The following is a 20,580-nucleotide window of genomic DNA, read 5'->3' as shown; positions in this document are numbered from 1 at the left end:
GGAGGATCTCCATATGATATTTATTAATTTAGAGAGAGCTTATGATATTCCAAGAAAAGAATTAGGAGGATCTACTTGCAATGCTTTATGATGCAAAATGTTGGTCATTAAAAGAGAAGCATAAAATTAAATTAAGCGAGGATGCTCAGGTGGATGAGTGACTTCACTCTTAGAGATATAATGCAAAACGAGTATATATGTGAAAACGTTGAAGCAGCTCTAGTGGCAGATAAGATTAAAGAGTCGCCTTAGATGATTTGGTCTCATAAAACGTCGGCCTTCCTATTACTTGGTTAGGAGAGTAAATGTATTAGGTTTGACTTATGTTAAGAAAGGTAGAGGCAGACCTAAAAGGGCTTGGTTAGAAAATATTAGAAATGACATTTTTTTCATTAGATTTAAATGAAAATTTGATTATTAACGTGGCACAATGGAGAAAAAAATTTATGTAGCCGATCCCACGTAGTGAGATAATGGCTTGTTGTTGTTGCACAAATGTCTTTTACAAGTGTAATATGTAATAATTTTCTACTTTAAGTGCTATTGCTTTATTTCAAGATGACCGTTAGACATTATGATAATAGTTTTTTACTTGACGTTCTCTCCACCGCCCTTACATATGGGTTCCTTAAGCGTTTTGCTAGCTTTTGTTGGGTCATTTAGGTCTTTTAGCTGACATCTCTTAGATCCTTGAGGTTAGCAATATAAAAGGTGCAACCAATGCCTGAAGCTCCTGCCAATGAAAATCTAGAGAGGGGTTGATACACACAACTTTACCACTGCATTTGTATTGAGATTGTTTTTGTAACTTGACCTAGTGACCTCCATTTGATAGTGGAGGCAACTTGAGTACTGTTGGATTTCAAGGGGTTGATGTACATAGCTTTATCCTTAGTCAGAACTGTGACCTTCAAATCATAATAGAGCAAATCTATTTACTACTTAAGGCCCTTCCCACATCAAGGTTAATAATATATAGAAATTGTTGAAATAGCCAATTCTAAGATCTAAATTAAAACAATCTCAAAATAATCTTTTACTGTAGAATAATCACTACACTTGAAGCTCTCAAGTCTATCAACATTGATTCAAAATTGGTTAGCTCCAACATGTTGAAGTAATCTAGATTTGAAAAAGGAGCCCGAAAAGTTTATAAAAAACCAGATTTTGTTCTTCAAACCTTGCTCCCAGCCCTTTTCTTCTTCTCTTCTCGCCTCGTGGCTTGTAATTTTAGGTTGATAGGTTGCATGATGAAAATTAAAACAATTTCAAAATAATCTTTTACTTTAGAACAATCACTACATCTGAAGCTCTCAAATGTATCAAGTATCAACATCAATTCAAAGTTGGTTCGCCTGAAAAGTTTATAAAAAAAATAGATTTTGTTCCTCAAGCCTTGCTCCCAGCCCTTTTCTTCTTCTCTTCTCCCATGGATCCTGATCACGGCCTGTACTTTTTGGCTGATAGGTTACAGGATGAAAATAAGCTAAACGGATGAGGTGGTGAGTGCTTTGAATGTTTACATATATATATATATATATATATATATGTGTGTGTGTGTGTGTGTGTAAACTACAAATCTCAATGTTTATATGTGTGACAAAAATAAAAGAAAACATCAATATATTTATTTGATTCATCATTATAAAAATATAAACTATAAATCTCAATATTAAATGTTATTGTAAAATGAAAAATTGAGATTAGATTAAAAGTAAACACTCATTTAAAACTTAAATACAATATAAAGATTATCCATGGCATATTCTTCATAATAACCATTGTATGTAATAATTATAACTTCCTCGAATTCTGACTTATTGTTATCTTCTAAACATTCTTCAATTATAGCATTTTTTTAATCTCATATTAATTAACATTGGATTCAATTTAATATAAAACAAAACAACATATTAATAACACAACAAAATAATCCATTATATTTAAATCGCCATTTGTTATTTTTTTATAGTTTAAACTCAATTTCGCTATTTTCTTTAAATTACTTGTGAAGTAGAAGTTATTATCAATTAAGTAATCATTTTAATATTAGCATTGATATTTTCATTATTCTCATCTTCAAATGCATTACTCCATTTCAAATTTAAAAATTTTACTATTTTTTGCTATTATCCATTCATCATTAGAAAATATATCATTAACAATCAAAGAATTCATTTCATCATCACCAGTTATTTGCCTTTATAATTTGAAGTGTGTATCTTTCAAATTTTATTAAACATAACATAATTTTTCAACCTTGCTTATTCGTCCTATAGCTAATTGGTTCATTCTTTTTGTATAATAGAATAAAGGATATATATTAATAATAATAATATATAATAAAAATTATATAACTTAACTATAATGAGGCACTGCCTCGAAACGCCTCGAGGTGTGCACCTCATTTAAAAAAGACGTAAGTCTCACTGGCACTATTGAAGCGTAAGCCTCGAGGCCCTCATTGTGTGCCTTGAACAATTTTTTACACCATGATATATGTATGTATGTGTTTATATATACACACACACACACATAAGGTTGTGAAAACTGAACCGGACAAATAACATGAAGGAGAGGTTCACAGTTCAATGGTTCGACCCTAGTCGAATCGGGGTCAAACTGGATGACATAATAAATACAAATTTTATTACAATATAGGATAGTTTACATAATGATGATGCAATCATATAAAAAATCTGCATGTTCAAGTATTATATTTTGTAGGTCGTGAGAATACTATATGTACCAAACAAATGATGATTTTATATCAGTTTTTCATATTGAATATTTTTTGATTAAATGAATGTATAATAAAAGTATTATTAACCTGTCATTGTTTTTTATTTTTCTTTGAAAATATAAACAACCAATTATTTACCATCGCAATGGTTTTCATCAATGTTATCTTCACTAGTCTATGAAAAACAATGTTTACAGGTTATCCAAAATTACCTGTTAGCTGCTTTGCAAAGTTTCATCAACATCACAACATCAACGAACATAAAAAAAAAAAAACTGAACCATACTGATTCACAAATCCATTTCCAAATGCCTAATCAGAAAACAATCCAAAAACATTCCAATGACATTAAAAGAGGCTTCTAAAATGACATACCTCGATAAGCAATCGATTTGCCACAGATGGTGGAAAGCTAATCGGAACGAGTGAACGAATGAGAGCTCTTGGAGGAGGAATGAAGGGCAATGTAGCTGCGGCCTACAGGAGAACGAGAGAATGAACGAGATGAGAGCTCTTCTCGCGGCTGGAAGGAAGAAACAAAGGAAATAGAATGAGAAAACTAATGAAATAACAAATATGAGCTAGGGTAGGGTTATACGGTTTGAGAGGTTTCCTTTCCACCATTAGATGTGCGATCAACTGTGCCAATTCATCAACCTTCGAACTGAGCTGGTTTTTTCAAATTCGGCCGGTTCGCCGGTTGCATGGTCGAATCGACAGTTCATCCATTTTTTTACCAGTTCTAGGCTGAGGCGGTGTTAAGGATATTCTGGACCGGTTAGCCTACCGATTCTCGGTTCAATCGGTTGAGCTGACTGGTTCGGTCTAGTTTTCTAAACATTCTATGTGTGTGTATATATATCTCTCCTAAGATCCCTAAAAGAACTTTATTAAATTATTTTTGATAATTTTCATGATGTGAGAAAATTAAGGGTTGAAAATTTAAGTCTATTATGATCTCACCTTTGTACACATATTTTAAGTATTAAACTAGCATCCTCCTAGGTTTTGACCTTGAGCATTTAGATATGAAATTGAAACTATTGATCAAAATTCTAACAATAAAATTAATCTATCTTAATGTTGGCATAGTTTGGTTTCTTATATATTTCAAAACTCAACATTTTATGTTCTTTAGATGATGATAAGGTTTTGACCTTGAACATTTAGATATGAAATTGAAACTATTGATCAAAATTCTAACAATAAAATTAATCTATCTTAATGTTGGCATAGTTTGGTTTCTTATATATTTCAAAACTCAACATTTTCTGTTCTTTAGATGATGATAACAACAACATCAAGCCTTTATCCCACTATGCGGGGTCAGCCACATGAATTTTTTCTCTCCATTTTCTTGTTAAGAGTCAAATTTTCATTTAAATCAAATTAAAAAAAGATCATTTCTAATATTTTTTAACCAAGCCTTTTAGAGGTCTACCTCCACGTTTCTTAACATAAGCCAAATGTAATACATCTAATCTCTTAACCAGTTCATTGGAAGGCCGCTGTTTTATGTGAGCAAACCATCTAAGGCGTTTCTCTCTAATCTTATCTTCCACTGGAGTTACTCCAACCTTTTCATGTATATATGCTTGTTTTTTCTTCTTTAGACTATTGAAACTGAAATATTTTTTAAAGTTGGACAACTCAAGTTTATGGCTTTTTAATGCAAATCATATAATGCGTAAAGTGCTTTCATGCACAGAAAGTAAAAAGAATTTATAGATTACATGTTACGAATCAATCCAACAACTCATTTAAAAAAAAGGCTATGAATTGATAATGATATGAATATATGATCATAAATATCTGAGAATTTAGGCAAAATTTTGAAATAAATAAAATCAACGAGCAAATGAATTAATTTTCTCAAAATTATATATCACTTTCTGACTAAAGTTGAACACAAGCCAATATCAAATTATGCAGAAGACATTGACAATAAACGGAATTACTAATGAAAACTAGGCATCTTGCTGATATAAGGTGATAACTTTCTCATAATTAGTTAATCGCACTTGGACCTTGCTTGAAGGAATCCCACATTCATCTTGTACTCACAAAATTGAAACTAGAATGTAAACTTTATTTCAGCTAAAAATTTAATTATATTTTTTATTGGCTACTCATCACCCAGGTTGGCATAAGATCAGCTTTGTTTTGTTCAATATAGTCATTAAAGTTCAATTTTCAGTTCTATGAATAGTTGTTACAACAGAACAGTCCATGCACTAATACAAGAACTAAAATCAGCAGCCAGAAAATAAAATCTATAGCTGTGTATTCCTTCTCAACATACCTCAATTTGCGGCTGATGAAAATAACGCTGGACTGTGGAATCCTTTGTAAACACGTGTAGTAATTTATCCATTTTACTAATATAACTTTAAGATGAGCATTGAATAAAAGTTCAGAACAATGATAAAGTCACCGTAGCCCGTGGCTGCATACCCCTTTATTCCAATGCAATAGACTTCAGGCAATTCTTATGACCGTAACTGTGTAGAACTGTGAATATAACATGTACATGACTTTGACCTCATTATTTAAAACTGGAAACAATCATGAATTAAACTAGCCCCAGTCAATACCAAGCCATATAAACTAACCTAATGCTTAGGAAAAAAATACTCACTGCTATCATCACTGGCATATTTTGAATTACAAAAATAATAAGTTAAATAAAAATGAACCATGCTATCAAAACAAAACAAATAAATTGTGCATTAAGTATTTCTTGATATGATGCTTTTTCCATAGTAAAACACAAGATTTCCATTACTTAATCTTTGAATTTTTTTGATCTCTTAGATCTTAGCATATTTCCATTATCTAGATTGATGCTTGTGGAGCACTTTGTAAATCAAGTAGTTGAGTTTTCCTATCATCATCATCATCATTAGCCTTGTTATAACTATTTGGGGTCGGTAATATGAATCCTCATTTCTTTTTGTTCCTGTTGAGTGATGTTTGAGTTGTCAAAAACCTTTTTTTAACTAGTTATTTTGGGAAACCATGTATTTTTTATTTGCTTATGTATTAACTTAAAGGGAAAATTCTATAAGATGGTGGTTAGACCTGTAATGCTTTCTGGCACATAATGTTGGCCATTAAAAGAGAAGCATAATATTAAGTTAAGTGTTGCAGAGATGAGGATGCTCAGGTGGATGAGTGGCTTTACTGTTAAAGACAAGATATGAAATGAGCATATATGTGAAAAGGTTGGAGTAGCTCCAGTGGCATATAAGATTAGAGAGAGTCGCCTTAGATGGTTTGATCACATAAAACGACGGCCTTCTGATGACCTGGTTAGGAGAGTAGATGTATTAGATTTAACCTATGTTAAGAAGGGTAGAGATAGACCTAAAAAGACTTGGTTAGAAAATATTGTAAATGACATTTCTTTATTAGATCTAAATGTGAATTTGACAACTGAACACAATGGAGAAAAAGGATTCATGTCCTCACGTAGTTGGATAAAGGCTTGATGTTGTTGTTTTTATATTACGTAAATCAGGATTTTGATGTTGGCTTGGAGTTCCTGCGAATCAATATCATCTTCTGAGCAACCTGAAGTGAGGACCAACAATCATACAACAGAGGCCTATCCATTGGACATCAATTATATTTTTGGAAAATTCAATTTCTTATGTGCAAACCTTGAACTTGTATGATATGCAAATGTTTATGACGTTTTTCTTCTTTTGACAGTCCTTTAAGTACATTATATTCTTGCGTTGAGGAAAATTAATAAAATTTTATTCTAATCCTTCATTCTGAAATGATAACTTCTTTCAGTACCGCTAAGTCACACATTTTGATTGCCGTTTCTTTGGAATATATTATAAAAAGAAATAAGCGTGATCCACCATCTTCCCATACACCGCGCTCCTCTTATGAATCACATACCTCATAAGAGATGTGTTCAATTTCTGTCAAATGCACCACCTCAGTACAAAGCAATTGAGCAATCATGATAAGACAAATTTTTATTGAATTGTGTTACTGAAGCAGAAGGAGATGAATTAGTCTTTAAAAATGATTTTTATTTATTATTGCAACTTTTCTAGAACTATGAAGATGCTTCATATATTTTGTTCAGCTGTAAATATTTTGTTTCTGCAAATTTCATTTCATCTCAACAGGAAAAAAAGAGAATCTTCATTTAAACTTCTTTGTAAAGTGAATGTTGTTTGTAGTATATATGATGAGGACATCAGAGATCACGGCTACGATCGTGCTTATTTATTTTGATCTATTTTAGGTATTTGATTTGTTATTGTTCTTTTTCCCTTTCTACCCTCACTTGAGGGCTTTGTCTTATGTATGCCCTAGGGGCAATAGTGTCTTTGTTATTTCTCTTCATGCATTTTGCTATTTAAAGCCTCCCTCTTCTTCTTGGAGGGTTAAAGAATGAATTATAAGAAAATTCCTGCATATGTGTTCTTTGGAGAGTTGTGAGAGTTCTAGCTTTGGAGCAATCCCTAGGGAGGGAAATTGGATCACCCATCAATCTTGGAGACGGCCGGGTTTGTGGTTCTTCTTCCTTTACCTTTCTTTCGTTCCTTTTCCTTTCCCTTCCTCCTTCCCCATTAAGCCACCAACTGAAATATCTCTTCCCAAATTTAATTCCTTAACTAAAGGAAGCATTAAAGACTTCCATAAAAATTTCCCCAATTCCCCTTGGTGCTGTCGGCCCCTCCAAGCTCCCACCTCCTTGATGCTTTCCAAAATAAAACCTCTCATGTGGGAAAGAATTAAATACTTTCCTAATTTAGATCATCTTAACTTTGAAAAGAATTCAAATTTTAAATTCAAATTAAATTGAATTTGAAATCATTTCCTAAAAAGATTGATTTATTTTTGGAAACTCCCAAATCCTCTCAAATCTGAAATTGATAGAGATTTCTCTCTAATTCTCTTTCCCCTTTTAGCAACCCAAGTTTGGAAGGACTCATAAATTCCCCAATTAACTCCCCATTGCTAGCCCCCCATCTCTCTTTTCTAATTAAAATCCTTCCTTAAATCCTCAAATCAAGCTCTCCCTAACCAATCCCAAATCCAGCCAGCCCCTCCCAAGCTGTCCCTGACGTTTCCCTCCCGTTTTGTAACTTTTGGCTTGCTGTCTACACAAATCAGAAGAATTATCCTGCTGTCCTGCACTATTGGAGTTCCTGAATTAGTATCTAAAAGTTCCCAGCATCATCTAGCAACCATCCAAGGTTTTTCTATGCATTAGAAGTTGCTGTCCAACTTTTTTCCAAGTGGCAAACTGCTGTCCAGGATCTTCTCAAGACCACCTATCTGCTGTCCAGAGATTCCTGCAGCAGTTCGCTGCTGTCCAGCCCCTCTGGGAGTGACCGTTGCTGCTCGGAACTGTGCGGAATCGCTGTCCCAATTTGGCTACTTGCTGTCCAAAGGTTCGAGCGTGGATTTGTTACTGTCCGAGCCGTCAAGACGCCACCAACTGCTGTCCAAGCTTGCGAGGAGGTTGAATCTTAGCAACGGGTGAATTCTTTCCTTCTCTCTTACCTCCTTCGTTGATCCTCGTTTGTGGTTTTATTTGATTCATGCAAAATCTTGCCAGGCTCCGCTAAAAGCTTAGTATTTTGTAGGAATTGTTTGAGAGATCTTTCATAGCATTACTCTTATTGTTAGATTAGGGATTTCTTGTTGAAACCCATCTCATATGCAACGTCAAGAGTAATTGATTATTATGGGGTTTTTACTTTTCGCGAGTAACTTGGCCTAAGCTTGTGTTTACCGCTCTTTGGTTTTATTTCATTGTTTGAATCATCATAAAGCTTTAATTAACTTGCTCTTAATTATCAAGTGTGCAAAAGTCATTTATCTAAATCAAATTGTCATACATGTCCTGCATCAATATAAGGAGTACATAAAAGGCAAAATTGGGAAGTTGAAGCTTAAATCTTCGTGATTTTCCATTTTAGCTATTTTTCTAATTATCATATTGAGCTTTTAGCAAAGCAAAAGATTCCTGCAATAAGGTTACATCTGACTCTGCCTTTGGTTTATTTGTTGAAGGGGCATTTGCTGAAACTTAAAGAAACTCTTATGCTTGCTACTCCTGATGACATTGCTGCTATACAAGAGATGAGATTGAAAAGTTCGGAGAAAACTAAAATGACTAGGGATCATAATGGATTTAGGAAGTTAATTATTGTGCTAACTAAAGCTGGAAAGGTTTTTGCACTTCACACTGGAGATGGACGAGTTGTTTGGTCTCTTCTGCTTCGTTCACTTCGTATATCAGAAGGTTGTGAATGTCCCTCTGTTCTAAAGCTCTCACAGTGGCAGGTTCCTCATCATCGTGCAATGGTTGAGAGCCCTTCTGTTCTTGTTTTGGCCAAATGTGGACCTGATTTTCTTCAGTCAGGTGTTTTCTCAATAATTGATTCTTATACTGGGAAGCTGAGAAGCTCTCAAAAGCTTCCTCATTCCCTTCTTCAAGTTATCCCACTACCTTTTACAGATTCAACCGAACAACGACTTCATCTTGTGATAGATTCAAATTTTGAGGCACATTTGTATCCAAGAACACCTGACTCTATTGACATCTTTCTCCGTGAAATCTCAAATATTTACTGGTATGCAGTAGATTATATTGAAGGCATTATGAAGGGTTATTCTTTCAATGGCAAATGCAAAGCTGATATGGAAGATCAATACTGCTTTAATAGTAAAGAGTTGTGGTCTATCATCTTTCCTGCTCACTCTGAGAAGCTTGCAATCATTGCTACGAGAAAGATGAATGAGGTCTGTTGCAGTTTCCATTTGTTAAATTTTTATCCTATGCCTGTTTCTTGAAATTTTCACCCATAATAAATATTTGAAGAAAATTGGGCACGCTAAACTTATGCTCATTTTCAACCCTGATACTACATGTAGCGTATACTTATTTTGCTCATTATTCCATGGCAAGTTTTCCTAGGCAACTTGCTGTATACTACTACCCTTCATTATCTCTTTCTAGAATTTCCATTTAAAAATATATTCGTGTGGTTATATCTTTAAGATCTGTTAATTTTAAGTTTTGCCTTGTTTTGCTTATTTGACTTGTGTCTTTATTAAATTTCTGTAGCTATTAATTGTGCATTGCCACAAAATCTGCCTTAGCATTGTTTATTAACAAGGATGACTGACTTCATCTAGAGGAATTTTTATCAAATATCAGAAGACATGCAATCCATACATGTTTAGGCTTGTTTTGATTCAGCTTTTATGTTTTGGAAAATTGAGTGGTAAAATCATAATGTGTGTGGCTCAAACCTCCGGCCTAGAGAAACAACATTATCTTTTTTGAACCATCGGGCCGTGAATCCTTTCACTTCAGTTTTTGTTTCACGTTTTGAAAAACTGGGGCATGCATTTAGAAAATCCCATTTGTCATGTGCAATTATCATTTCATAGACATGTGGACCATCTTATGGAGGAGCTGGGCCATGTGAAGTGGCATGTCTTTTGATATGAATATGGCGATTTCATGCAATCTAACAAAGGTATTGCATCAGTACAATGGTTCCAATCAAAGCCTAAATATTATTTCATTTCACTAAAACACTGAAAATTTGTCCGCATCAACTTATTTTCAATTTTCTGGAGCAGGAGAAGCACTCTTTCTAACTAAGGGTGCGTTTGGGACGGCTGCAGCTGTCGTTAAAGCAAGTTGTGAAGTTGGTGTACAGAAAGTTGCTTTTTGAAGTTACTGTACATAAATCATTATATTTTGTTTGGATAGCATAACTGTCAAACTGCTGTGCTGCACCTTTATGCGAACAAATTACCGTACTACCCTTAGATATATTAAGATGAAAAAAAATTGTATAAATGTAATTTTTTTTTCATTTCATGTACATAATACAAACTAACAATTTTAAATTAAAATTTTATCCACTTTATCAAAATATTTTATGACTTTTAAATATCAAAGTTCTCTAATTTTATTTTGACAATGTTATATCATCTTTTGAAGGTATTTGAAATTTTTTTTCATATATGATATTACCTGAAATAAAAAAAATTTCTTATTATAATAATAATATAACCCTTATACATTTTTAATTAAGATTGAATTAAAATAAAGCAGGATAGCATTCATGAAGATAAGAAGAAGATCAAATCGCATAATCACTCTCAAGATTTCGTCCAGCGCCCATGCGGTCCCAAATGCGTCCCACATGCCTACAATGCCAGCCCTACGAGCATGGCTGCGGCCATTGAATCTTTGAAGAACCTTGACTGTACTGGTAAAAGGGTTTGCGTACTTGGCGACATGCTTGAACTGGGTGCGACTGAAGCTGGTGCACATGAACTGGTGCACATGAACTGGTGCTCGATCTCTATTGTTGTGATTCTATTGGGCTTATAATGCTTGTCGGAGAAAGATTTCTCGCCGCTGCCGAAAAGCTGAAGCTGTTGGAGAAGTTTGATGTGGTTTGCAGTTCAGATGTAGAATCTCTTGCAGCGAAAGTTAGGGAGTTTTTGGGTTTTGATGACGTCGTGAAGCATGCGTAGAGGCCCTCTCTCTTACCCACAATAAGAGACGGAGCCGTAGTCGCCGGCCCCCTCTCTCCGACGATGCAAACGGCGACTGAGGTCCCAGCGTCACCACTCGTCCTCGCATTGCCGGAGATTTTGGTAATCATGGCAGCTATGGCGTGTCCTATCGCTCTTGCCATTTATCTCTTTTTGTTTCGATTGATTCTGCCACAAGGGGAATGACAGAGGTAGGGAAGGAGAAGAGGATAAGGGTGGTCCGCTGACAACGAGGAAGAACCAATCTCGCAGGGCATTTACGACATTTTTTTCTCTTCAAAAACCACGGGAAGCAGGGGAAGCAGCGGACCGCGGGAGGCAGGAAAGGTCGCGGGAAGCAGCGTCAGGCCGCAAAAATTTTTCTAACTTCGTTCTGCCGCGATGTCCCAAACGAACATTTAATAATTTTTTATAAAGCAACGTAGCCGTGAAGCCGTCCCAACCAAGCCTAAGTCTTCGTTTGGGACGGCTTTTTTACTGCTTTTTAAAGCAGTTTTTTAGTATAATTTTTTTTAGTATAAAAATTTAAATTTTTTAACTAAAATGCTCATTCAAGAAGCAGTAAAAAAAGCCGTCCCAAACGGAGCCTAAATTACGTATTAATATACTCATTTCCTTTCAATGCAAGAATTAAATTGGCTAGCACAGTTTAGAAGATTCATATAAATTACCTAGTTCAACCAACTAAATGAAAGGAGGAATATTCATTAAGCATACATAGTTCACTCAATTTAAATGGAAGGTGGTTCATAAAACTAACTTCAAATAGTTGGTATAAGGCTAGTGATGATGAAAGTAATTTTTGAAAACATATGCTATGAATCAATCAATAATTAAATGGCTACCATTTTATTTTTTTCATAAAAAACTTGTTTAATTGCCATTCTCATGTGCAAAGATCTTTGATTGTAGATATTGGGTGCTTGTTTTTTTTTCTTCTTCAGCGTGTTATTACATCTTGGTCACAGAATTGTTTATAAACATTCTGTTTGAATTCTAGGTTGTTCATACACAAGCAAAGGTCATAGCTGATCAGGATGTGATGTACAAGTACATATCAAAAAGCTTGATCTTTGTTGCGACCATTTCTCCAAAGGCTGCCGGTGAGATTGGTTCAGTGACACCTGAAGAAGCTTGGTTAATAGCATACCTTATTGATGCTGTAACTGGACGCATATTGCATCGGGTAATTCACCAAGGTGCTCAAGGCCCTGTGAATGCTGTAAGTAGTTTGATCCTTCACTTTCTTCTGTTTCTATCAACAATATCAAGCAGTTTTTTGTAAATAGTCTTCTAGTGACCTCATTTCTATTTTCCTTTTAAAGGTTGTTAGTGAAAATTGGGTAGTATATCACTACTTCAATTTGAGAGCGCACAGATATGAAATGTCAGTTATTGAGATCTATGATCAGTCTCGGGCGGTTAGTATTTATGGCATAATTGCTCTTACAATGATACATACACTTCTATCATTGTCATTTCAAACCATAAAGTACTGAGAATTTAAATTTTTTTATACAGGATAACAAAGATGTCTTGAAGCTTGTTCTGGGTAAGCATAACTTGACATCTCCGATCTCCTTGTATTCTCGGCCGGAGGTGGTGGTCAAATCCCAGTCATACTTCTTTACCCATTCTGTGAAAGTAATGACAGTAACTACGACAGCTAAGGGTATAACTTCTAAGCAACTTCTCATTGGAACTATTGCCGATCAGGTTAGCTAAAATATATCAAAACAAAGTATTCTATTATGCTGATATAATTCCGTTACTTTGTCATTCATTGTCGTTTTAAAATGTGTTCTCTATAAATTTTGCGTTTCTGGATTGATCAAATTCTTGTTGAAAATTTTGAAAGTTCTAAATCAACTATAAATTTTACTGCCTAATTTTAGGTATTGGCTCTTGATAAGCGCTATCTTGATCCAAGGCGTACAGCTAGCCCTACCCAGTCAGAGAAGGAAGAGGGTATCATACCACTAACCGATACTCTGCCAATCATACCTCAGGTATTCTCCTGTCTACTCTACTGGCTAATTATATTCAGTCTAGTCTTGCGATCTAAGATGATAGAACAGTTTGCTTTTGTTAAACAATTATCTTTATTTCCTACTCTACGTTTGCATCCTTGGCCTGCGTCTCATACACACCTTATTTGCCATTTTACAAATCTACAATTGGTTGTGATAATGGTTTCTTGGTTTCAAGGTATGGTTATTGTTTCTGAATACCTTTTTTTACCAGCATCTTGAGGGATTCTGGCATTGAGGCATTATGCGCATAAAGGAAATATGGTATCAAAATGGTTAACAGTTGTTTTACCCTTGTTGCTTTCCATGGCGATATATATGCATAAAGAAAATATAGAAGTAAAATGATTAGCAGTTGCTTTACCTTGTCTACCCCCCCCCCCCTCCTTGAAAATGTGCTTTCCATTTTCTGATTTAAAATAAGATTTAATCCAGCTTGAACCCTACTTGAACTGGCTTTAGGTCCATAGAAAACCAATGTTGATACCTACATTGAAGAACACGTGAAAAGGGGCAAAATCGGCGATTTTAACGACATGCACGTCAGCACAATGTGTCACTTGAAGGCCAATCACCGAACAGATTGCGTCGTTGCGACTAGAATGTCGAATTTCTCTAATTGGCAGCACTTCACAATCAAATCAGAAGAGATCGATCAAAAGGGATGACCGACACCTAAAATTAACTGCGACGTCACCCAAATGATGTCCGATTGCAAAACAGACTTCGAGGCGTCATCAATACTCAAAAGTGACTATAAGTTTGTTTAATTGAGGTCACACGAGGAGATCGGAGTAGATCCCGATGCCTCGTGCAAATTGAAGAAGTTGACGCGCGACGTCTCCCAAACGACATCTGATTGCAAAACGGATTTCGCCGTTGCGCTCGGAGCGTCGACAATACCCAAAATGGCATATAATTTCATCCAATGAAATTCACGCGACAAAATCGGCACGTACTCAAAGGAACTGTTTTAATTAGTGCATTGCTAAATGTTGTAAAAATATTATTCTATATTAATATACTTGAAAATTATACTATTCTTTAAATTGAGATTGTATCGAATAGATACTAAATCGTTGAGCCATTGATGCTTCAAAAGATTATATCTCTTTGAATGAATTTGTTTAAAGACACTCTAATTTATTTCACAGCCTGAGGAGGATGATGTTTGACTTAGAATTCTTATTGCTAATTTTTACAAGTTTGAAACACTTGATCCAAACATCTTGTACCACTCTTCTAAAAAAATATCAATTGAGAGATCTTAATGAATTTTCATTTTTTATAAAATTGAAATGTTAATATATTTTGACATAATAAAAAAATTACCCGGTTGTATTTCTTTTGACAGTGTGAGAGCAATCGACTTTCCAAAACTTTCGAAGGCATCTTAAAAGTTTTTATTTTGCCTAAGTTGAGAATCTCATCTTCTCTTAATGATAGTTGTATATGACTTATACAATCTCTTCGTATTTTTGAAGACAGCCTTTATTGCTTTTCTTGTCCTGTACATACCATTATATCAATACCTTAATGTGGGGTTTTCATCTGAATCAACTATACGAATCAATCTTAAAAAAAAAAACTATACAAATCAATCTAATTAATGGACCAAATATTTTTGATATAACTAGCCACTCATTCCAAAGTTCATATCTAAGTAGCTACAATCTTTTTTCCTTTGGTGGTTTTTGATAACTTTGAATATGCATAGAATTTACTGGTGACTAAAGCTTGAAAGTCATGCTTGTGATCATAGATACTTCTTGAAGAAATAAAGGTAGTAGCAAATCTTGTAGCTCCTGGTCACACAATCTCCTTCCAACCTGATCTTCTTCTAAGCCATGCAAGTATAAATGTCACCTTTGATGCTTTTCTAGCTAGCACTTCTATGTGATTCATGTTACCTATATCCTTCAATATCAAGTTCATACAGTATGCTACACAAGGTGACCGGTAAATATTGCTGAATCTTTCATGTAACATTTCTCCAATTTTTTTATGATTCGCAGCATTATCAGTTATCAGTTGCACTATATTCTCTGGTTCTATCCATTCAACTAACTTAGTGAATAAAGAACACAAGGTTGTAGCATCCTTGGTTAGAGCAAATGCATCAACTGATTTTAAAAAAAAACATAAAAGTTTATGAGTGTTATGGTTCTATTATCGGTGAAACCATCAGCCATGATTGTACAGTCTTTTTCCTTCCAAGATTGTCTATATGAATCAATAAGTAATCCATACTCTTTATAATTTCTAAGCAGGTTTACTCTCATTCTATAATATGATGAATTTTTGTTATCTGAACCTATGACTTCGATGGCATCAACAATTTTCTGTGCATAGATCGAATTCAAGGCATTGAATGAGATACAAGAATCAAAGAACCACCTTGCTACAGCCATATCTGCACGATGTACTACTTCTTTCGATGCTAAGACACTTTTAAGCGAGGGTTAAGATCCAGGCTTAGTTCTAGGAGCAAAGAAATTCTCTATCTCATCAAGTTTTCTTTTCCTTTTATCAACTTTTATATGTATTTCAGAAGTTTGTGATCCAGGCAGAGAAACTGAATCCCTTTTACTATTTCTTCTATATGAATAGGTTCACTCTCTAACTTCTGTAGTGCTTGCTATTTTTTAAAATATTCCCTTCAAATTTCCTTCTTTTGATAACGAATATCATGTGACACATTTTTTACATGCAGCTATATTCCTTTAACTCTTGCTAAATGTTGCTTCATTCGGTTTATGCCATCTCCCTTATATGTAGTACCACAATGTCAGCATCTGAACTGTTTCTTCCCATCAACCCCCCTAATTTCAGTGAAATGATTCCAAACAATATCATTTTTTTTTGCGCACATCGTAACCTGATGTTGCAAGTTGAGCGCTAGGAGCTTCCATTCTAATATGAACAATCAAATGAATTTTAAACACAACTAAGCTAACAAGAGAATGAATGTAGTTCTCATAAATAATAATCACATGCATTCTCTACAACTTAAAATGGAGGACAAAATTTTAAGAAACAATTATGCATATAATTATTGAAGTCATTCTAAGGAAGCACAATCCCTTTTCTCCCCTAAATCACGAAAAATATGTAATTAAATCTAGCTAATTCATCGGGCAGGTGCAGTAGTTCACAATGAATTGAATTAACTAAAGCAGATTGCACTTAAAATTTCAGTAAGTTGTTTCCGTATGCATTTACAATGAATGTAGTCCAAATATCATCAACCACCCATGCACTTAATACACTAGGGTACAACCTCTTGCAAATGTCTAATAAGAATAATCAAGATTAATGCAAAAAGGCTACAACCTCTGGCAAGGTAGCCGACAACAATGACTAAAAAGTTATGATGTATGCGGAAATCATCCAAATCTAACGAATTTCAAATACACCAAAATTACACTAGATGGTTCATATCAAATACGCCGAAATTTTATTTTGCATTTCTTTTACTTCAAACAAAACACCAATATTCTCAAAACCTATGCTATTAGACAATGTTTAAAATTGTGTATTCGGGTATTGAGGCGTTTTTCATTCGTGAGGTGAGGCATAAGCCGCAAGGCGTTTTGAGGCGTAAGCCTCAAAATCAAAAGATTACGTAAACATAAAATGATAAATTTTTTATATACTAATGAGTGAATAATATAAAACATAAAAAAGCATAAGATATGAAGTGAAATCAAAATATCCCAATAATTAGACAACATGAAATATAGTTCAACTCAAAATTCTATCTTTCCCAAATCCCAGTATTCTTTTCGCTAACATATAATTCCAATTTCCAAAAATAAATATTAAATAGCAATGACATATCACATAAGAACTCATAAGTTATCATCACTGTCATCACTAAGGGGTTCTTCATTTGAATAATCATTATGATGAACTGCTCTCTCCTCTTCCTCCTCTTCTATAGAGTCCAATGTCGGGCATTTACTTCATGATTTATGTAAGTTTTAATATATATAGCGTGAGGCGAGGCAGGTTCAAGGCGGGCCTCAACCAAGTTGAGGCGCAAGACTCATAAAAAAACTCGAGGCGTAAGCATCGAGGCGTTTTTTAATGTAATTGCGCAAAGGCGGGCCTCATATTGCGCAATTTTGAACCATACTATTAGAATACTTTAAACCTATTTTACTTCAAATCAAATAGCCCCTAAAGAAAATATTGTGACGCAGCAAACAATTTTTTGAAGCCTCATAAAAAAACACTAAATTCATATCATTTAGTCAAAACCATATCGAACTCGCATTGCATATAAGAAGAACTCAAGGCTCATCAACATTCACATTATCAAGCACCAAAATCATGTAAGAAACGAACCCAAAACCTCTTCCAACACAAAAACCAATGCTTTGTCATCCCATAAACTACAAAAGAGAGTTCTCTATCAATTTATCCTCAATGCAGGATCAAATAAAATAACTGAAGTTTTCTGAGAAATCAAGAGATTACAACCTTGCCTCAATCAAAAAAGCCGAACTCACATTGCAAGCCCAAAACAACTTAACCTTATTCCTCAACATTCACTGTCAAGCCACAGCTTTCACTTGTTCTAGCAAATAGATGGCGGGCAAGCATTTTGTAAAGCCTTACTAAACACCACCGAACAGACATAACAAGGTGGGAAAAAAAAAAAACTCAATCCCCCTCCTCTAACATGTAGCGGTGCCACTTCTTAAGCACGAAACACTTCGTCAATTAACATTCATGCAAGATTAATACACAATATCAACATAAATCTCAAATTTAAACTATTGAAAACAATCCCTTTGTTCATGGCTAACCTATAACTTATCAAATCATTATAAAAAATAAAATAAAATCCTAGCAGAGGCAGCAACATTGCTAGCACGAACGATAGCGACACTACACACATTCCGTCGTCGAGCTCGCTAATCACCAACGATAGCTACAACTAGGGTTAGCGGGAGACGAACAACACTGCACAGATGAAATCACGAGTTGCAAGTAAGCGAAATGAATTACGACCCGGGTGATTGAACGCATTAGGTTATTTCTTATTTTTTCTTGAGTTTACTTGACCGTTTGATCCAAAATCAACAGCTAAAATCCGTAGTTTTTTGAACCGTGTGGTTCTTAAGAACCGACGCCGGTTCTCCGGTCCGACTTATTTTCCTCGGTTTGAATCAAAACCGGTTCTAAGAGTTAACATAACCGGCTGCCCGACCGGTTCACAGTTCAACAGGTTGAACCGTCCGGTCCGGTCTGGTTTTCAAAATCTTGATTAAAAAAAAATCATTTTTAATTCTTTTTAACCAAGTTTTTTTATGTCCACTTCTAACCTTCTTAACATAAGTTAGATTTAATAAATCTAATATCCTAAAAGGGTTATCTGAAGGCTGAAGTTTTATGTTTTATGTGACCAAACCACCTAGGCGACTCTCTCTAATCTTATTTGCCTCCGGAGCTACTCTAACTTTTCTTATATATACTGGTTTGACATTCTATCTCTAAGTGTAAAGCCACTCATCTACCTAAGCATTCTCATCTCTGTTACATTTAATTTTATGCTTTTCTTTTAATGACCAATTTTTTGTGCCAAAATTTCACATCACGATAGTAATATCTTCAATTTAATTATAAATCTTAAGAAAGTATGCATGCAGTGTGCACATGTCATCTCAAAATTAAAGTGATAATGAGTTGAGAATTTAAACAAAACATAGAAATTAAAAAAAAAAAATTCAAAAATTTAAATGTCCGAATATGAATTGAGTCGATAAAGAGTGAAAAATACTTTAAAACTAAATAGAACATGTGAGGAAAAAGATGCCTGTATGCATAGAGGGTTATAGTTTGTCTGCATCTACAAGATGCATACAGGTAAAAAGCCCGGAGATGAGATGAAGTGTGAAGTATAAAACTTGAGCTCTGAAGCATAAATGAGGGTGTGAAGGAGAAAAAGTGTTCGGTCATTTTGCGAGCATGAAGTAAGACTAGTCATGAAGTACATAGTGTGCAGGCCCTGGTTGTTAACTCTTCAAGTGAACTGATTTTCTACCTCTTTTATTCATTGACTATATTGTTCAACCCCAAGCTTTGTGAAGCAAACCCAGGAGTTTATGATCGAGCTTGACAGATAAAACCATCGTGCAAGCACTTTGTTCAAGCGTTTCTTGTGATTAAGCATCATTTAGTACGTGTTTTGCTTTTTTTGTTCGCGTGAATAGCTAGTAGTACTCAAGCCGGCCGCATTGTAGTGCTTCACATTTGAAAGGCATCAATACACACTTTTACCAACATTTTTTTTACCTTTTACTATTTGTTGATCTAAATTCATTAAATAAAATGTAAATTAGAGCTTTCAATTTCCTATTGCAACTTTTTATTTTTTATTTTTTATTTTTGTATAAATTAGGAAGAAATGGTGTTGTTGCAACTTGAAAATTGTTTTGTTGGATTTATGATTAGGATTATTCAGTGAGATATATTTATTTATTAAGTTTAAATTGTTATTACATTTGAATAATTAATTGTTTGGAGAAATATGTAATGTTATTAGATGGGTAGCAAAGATATGTTAAAGTTATCAAAGATGTGCATTATGAAGCATTGACTGGTATTATAATTTATTGTTTGGATTGATGGAGTTCACAAACATGCTTGTTTACATCGGTCAATATTAACTACATATCTTTTGTTAGACGTTATGGAGGTGCTTATAAAATATTTTCAAAGCACCTTTGTATTTTTTTTAAGATTAAGTAATTCTAATTGATAAGGCCATTGTTGCAAGCAGCAGAAAATGAGAATAATGGATAAAAAGTCTATGAAATTAAGATCTTAGAATTAATAGAATAATGATTGAGTATATATGCAATCTTAGTGGGGCTAACATTTTATTTCCATCAATAGAACTAGAAAATAAGGTATACCTAGATGATAGGTTTTAGCAGCTTGTGTATGTTATCCATAAGAATGCGGATAGACTAATGTCTAAAATGAAGAAGTGCTTCAAGAGTTCTATGTAAGAGAATATTATTGAGACTTAAATGGTCAGTTTTAAAATAGAGTAGGCTAGCTATGTTGTATAGATCTAGTTGGGTAGTAAAAAAGTCATTGATAAAACCTTGATTGTGGTTAAATGCCAAGATTGCTTGGTGTTGGAATTAGGAATGATGAAATTAGAAATAGTTATTTTAGAGGGTCAGTAAGAGTAGTATTAAGATAAGATGTTAGAAGGTTTATTTATGTGAC

General features: G+C 34.3%; 1 protein-coding gene across 2 annotated transcripts in view; it reads left to right on the top strand.

Moving 5' to 3' along the window:
- LOC110095172 (ER membrane protein complex subunit 1) overlaps nt 1-20,580 on the top strand; it is a 45,144-nt gene that overhangs the window by 23,212 nt on the left and 1,352 nt on the right. For both annotated transcript variants that reach the window (XM_020820594.2, XM_020820595.2), the window contains 5 exons: nt 8,792-9,523; nt 12,303-12,524; nt 12,628-12,723; nt 12,824-13,018; nt 13,198-13,311. In XM_020820594.2, coding sequence (XP_020676253.1) covers nt 8,792-9,523; nt 12,303-12,524; nt 12,628-12,723; nt 12,824-13,018; nt 13,198-13,311 — 1,359 coding nt within the window. The remainder of the gene's footprint in view (nt 1-8,791; nt 9,524-12,302; nt 12,525-12,627; nt 12,724-12,823; nt 13,019-13,197; nt 13,312-20,580) is intronic.

Source organism: Dendrobium catenatum, unplaced genomic scaffold (genome assembly GCF_001605985.2).
Source record: "Dendrobium catenatum unplaced genomic scaffold, ASM160598v2 fragScaff_scaffold_1063, whole genome shotgun sequence".
NCBI classification, from domain to species: Eukaryota; Viridiplantae; Streptophyta; class Magnoliopsida; order Asparagales; family Orchidaceae; genus Dendrobium; species Dendrobium catenatum.
This window is presented reverse-complemented; position numbering and strand designations above follow the sequence as displayed.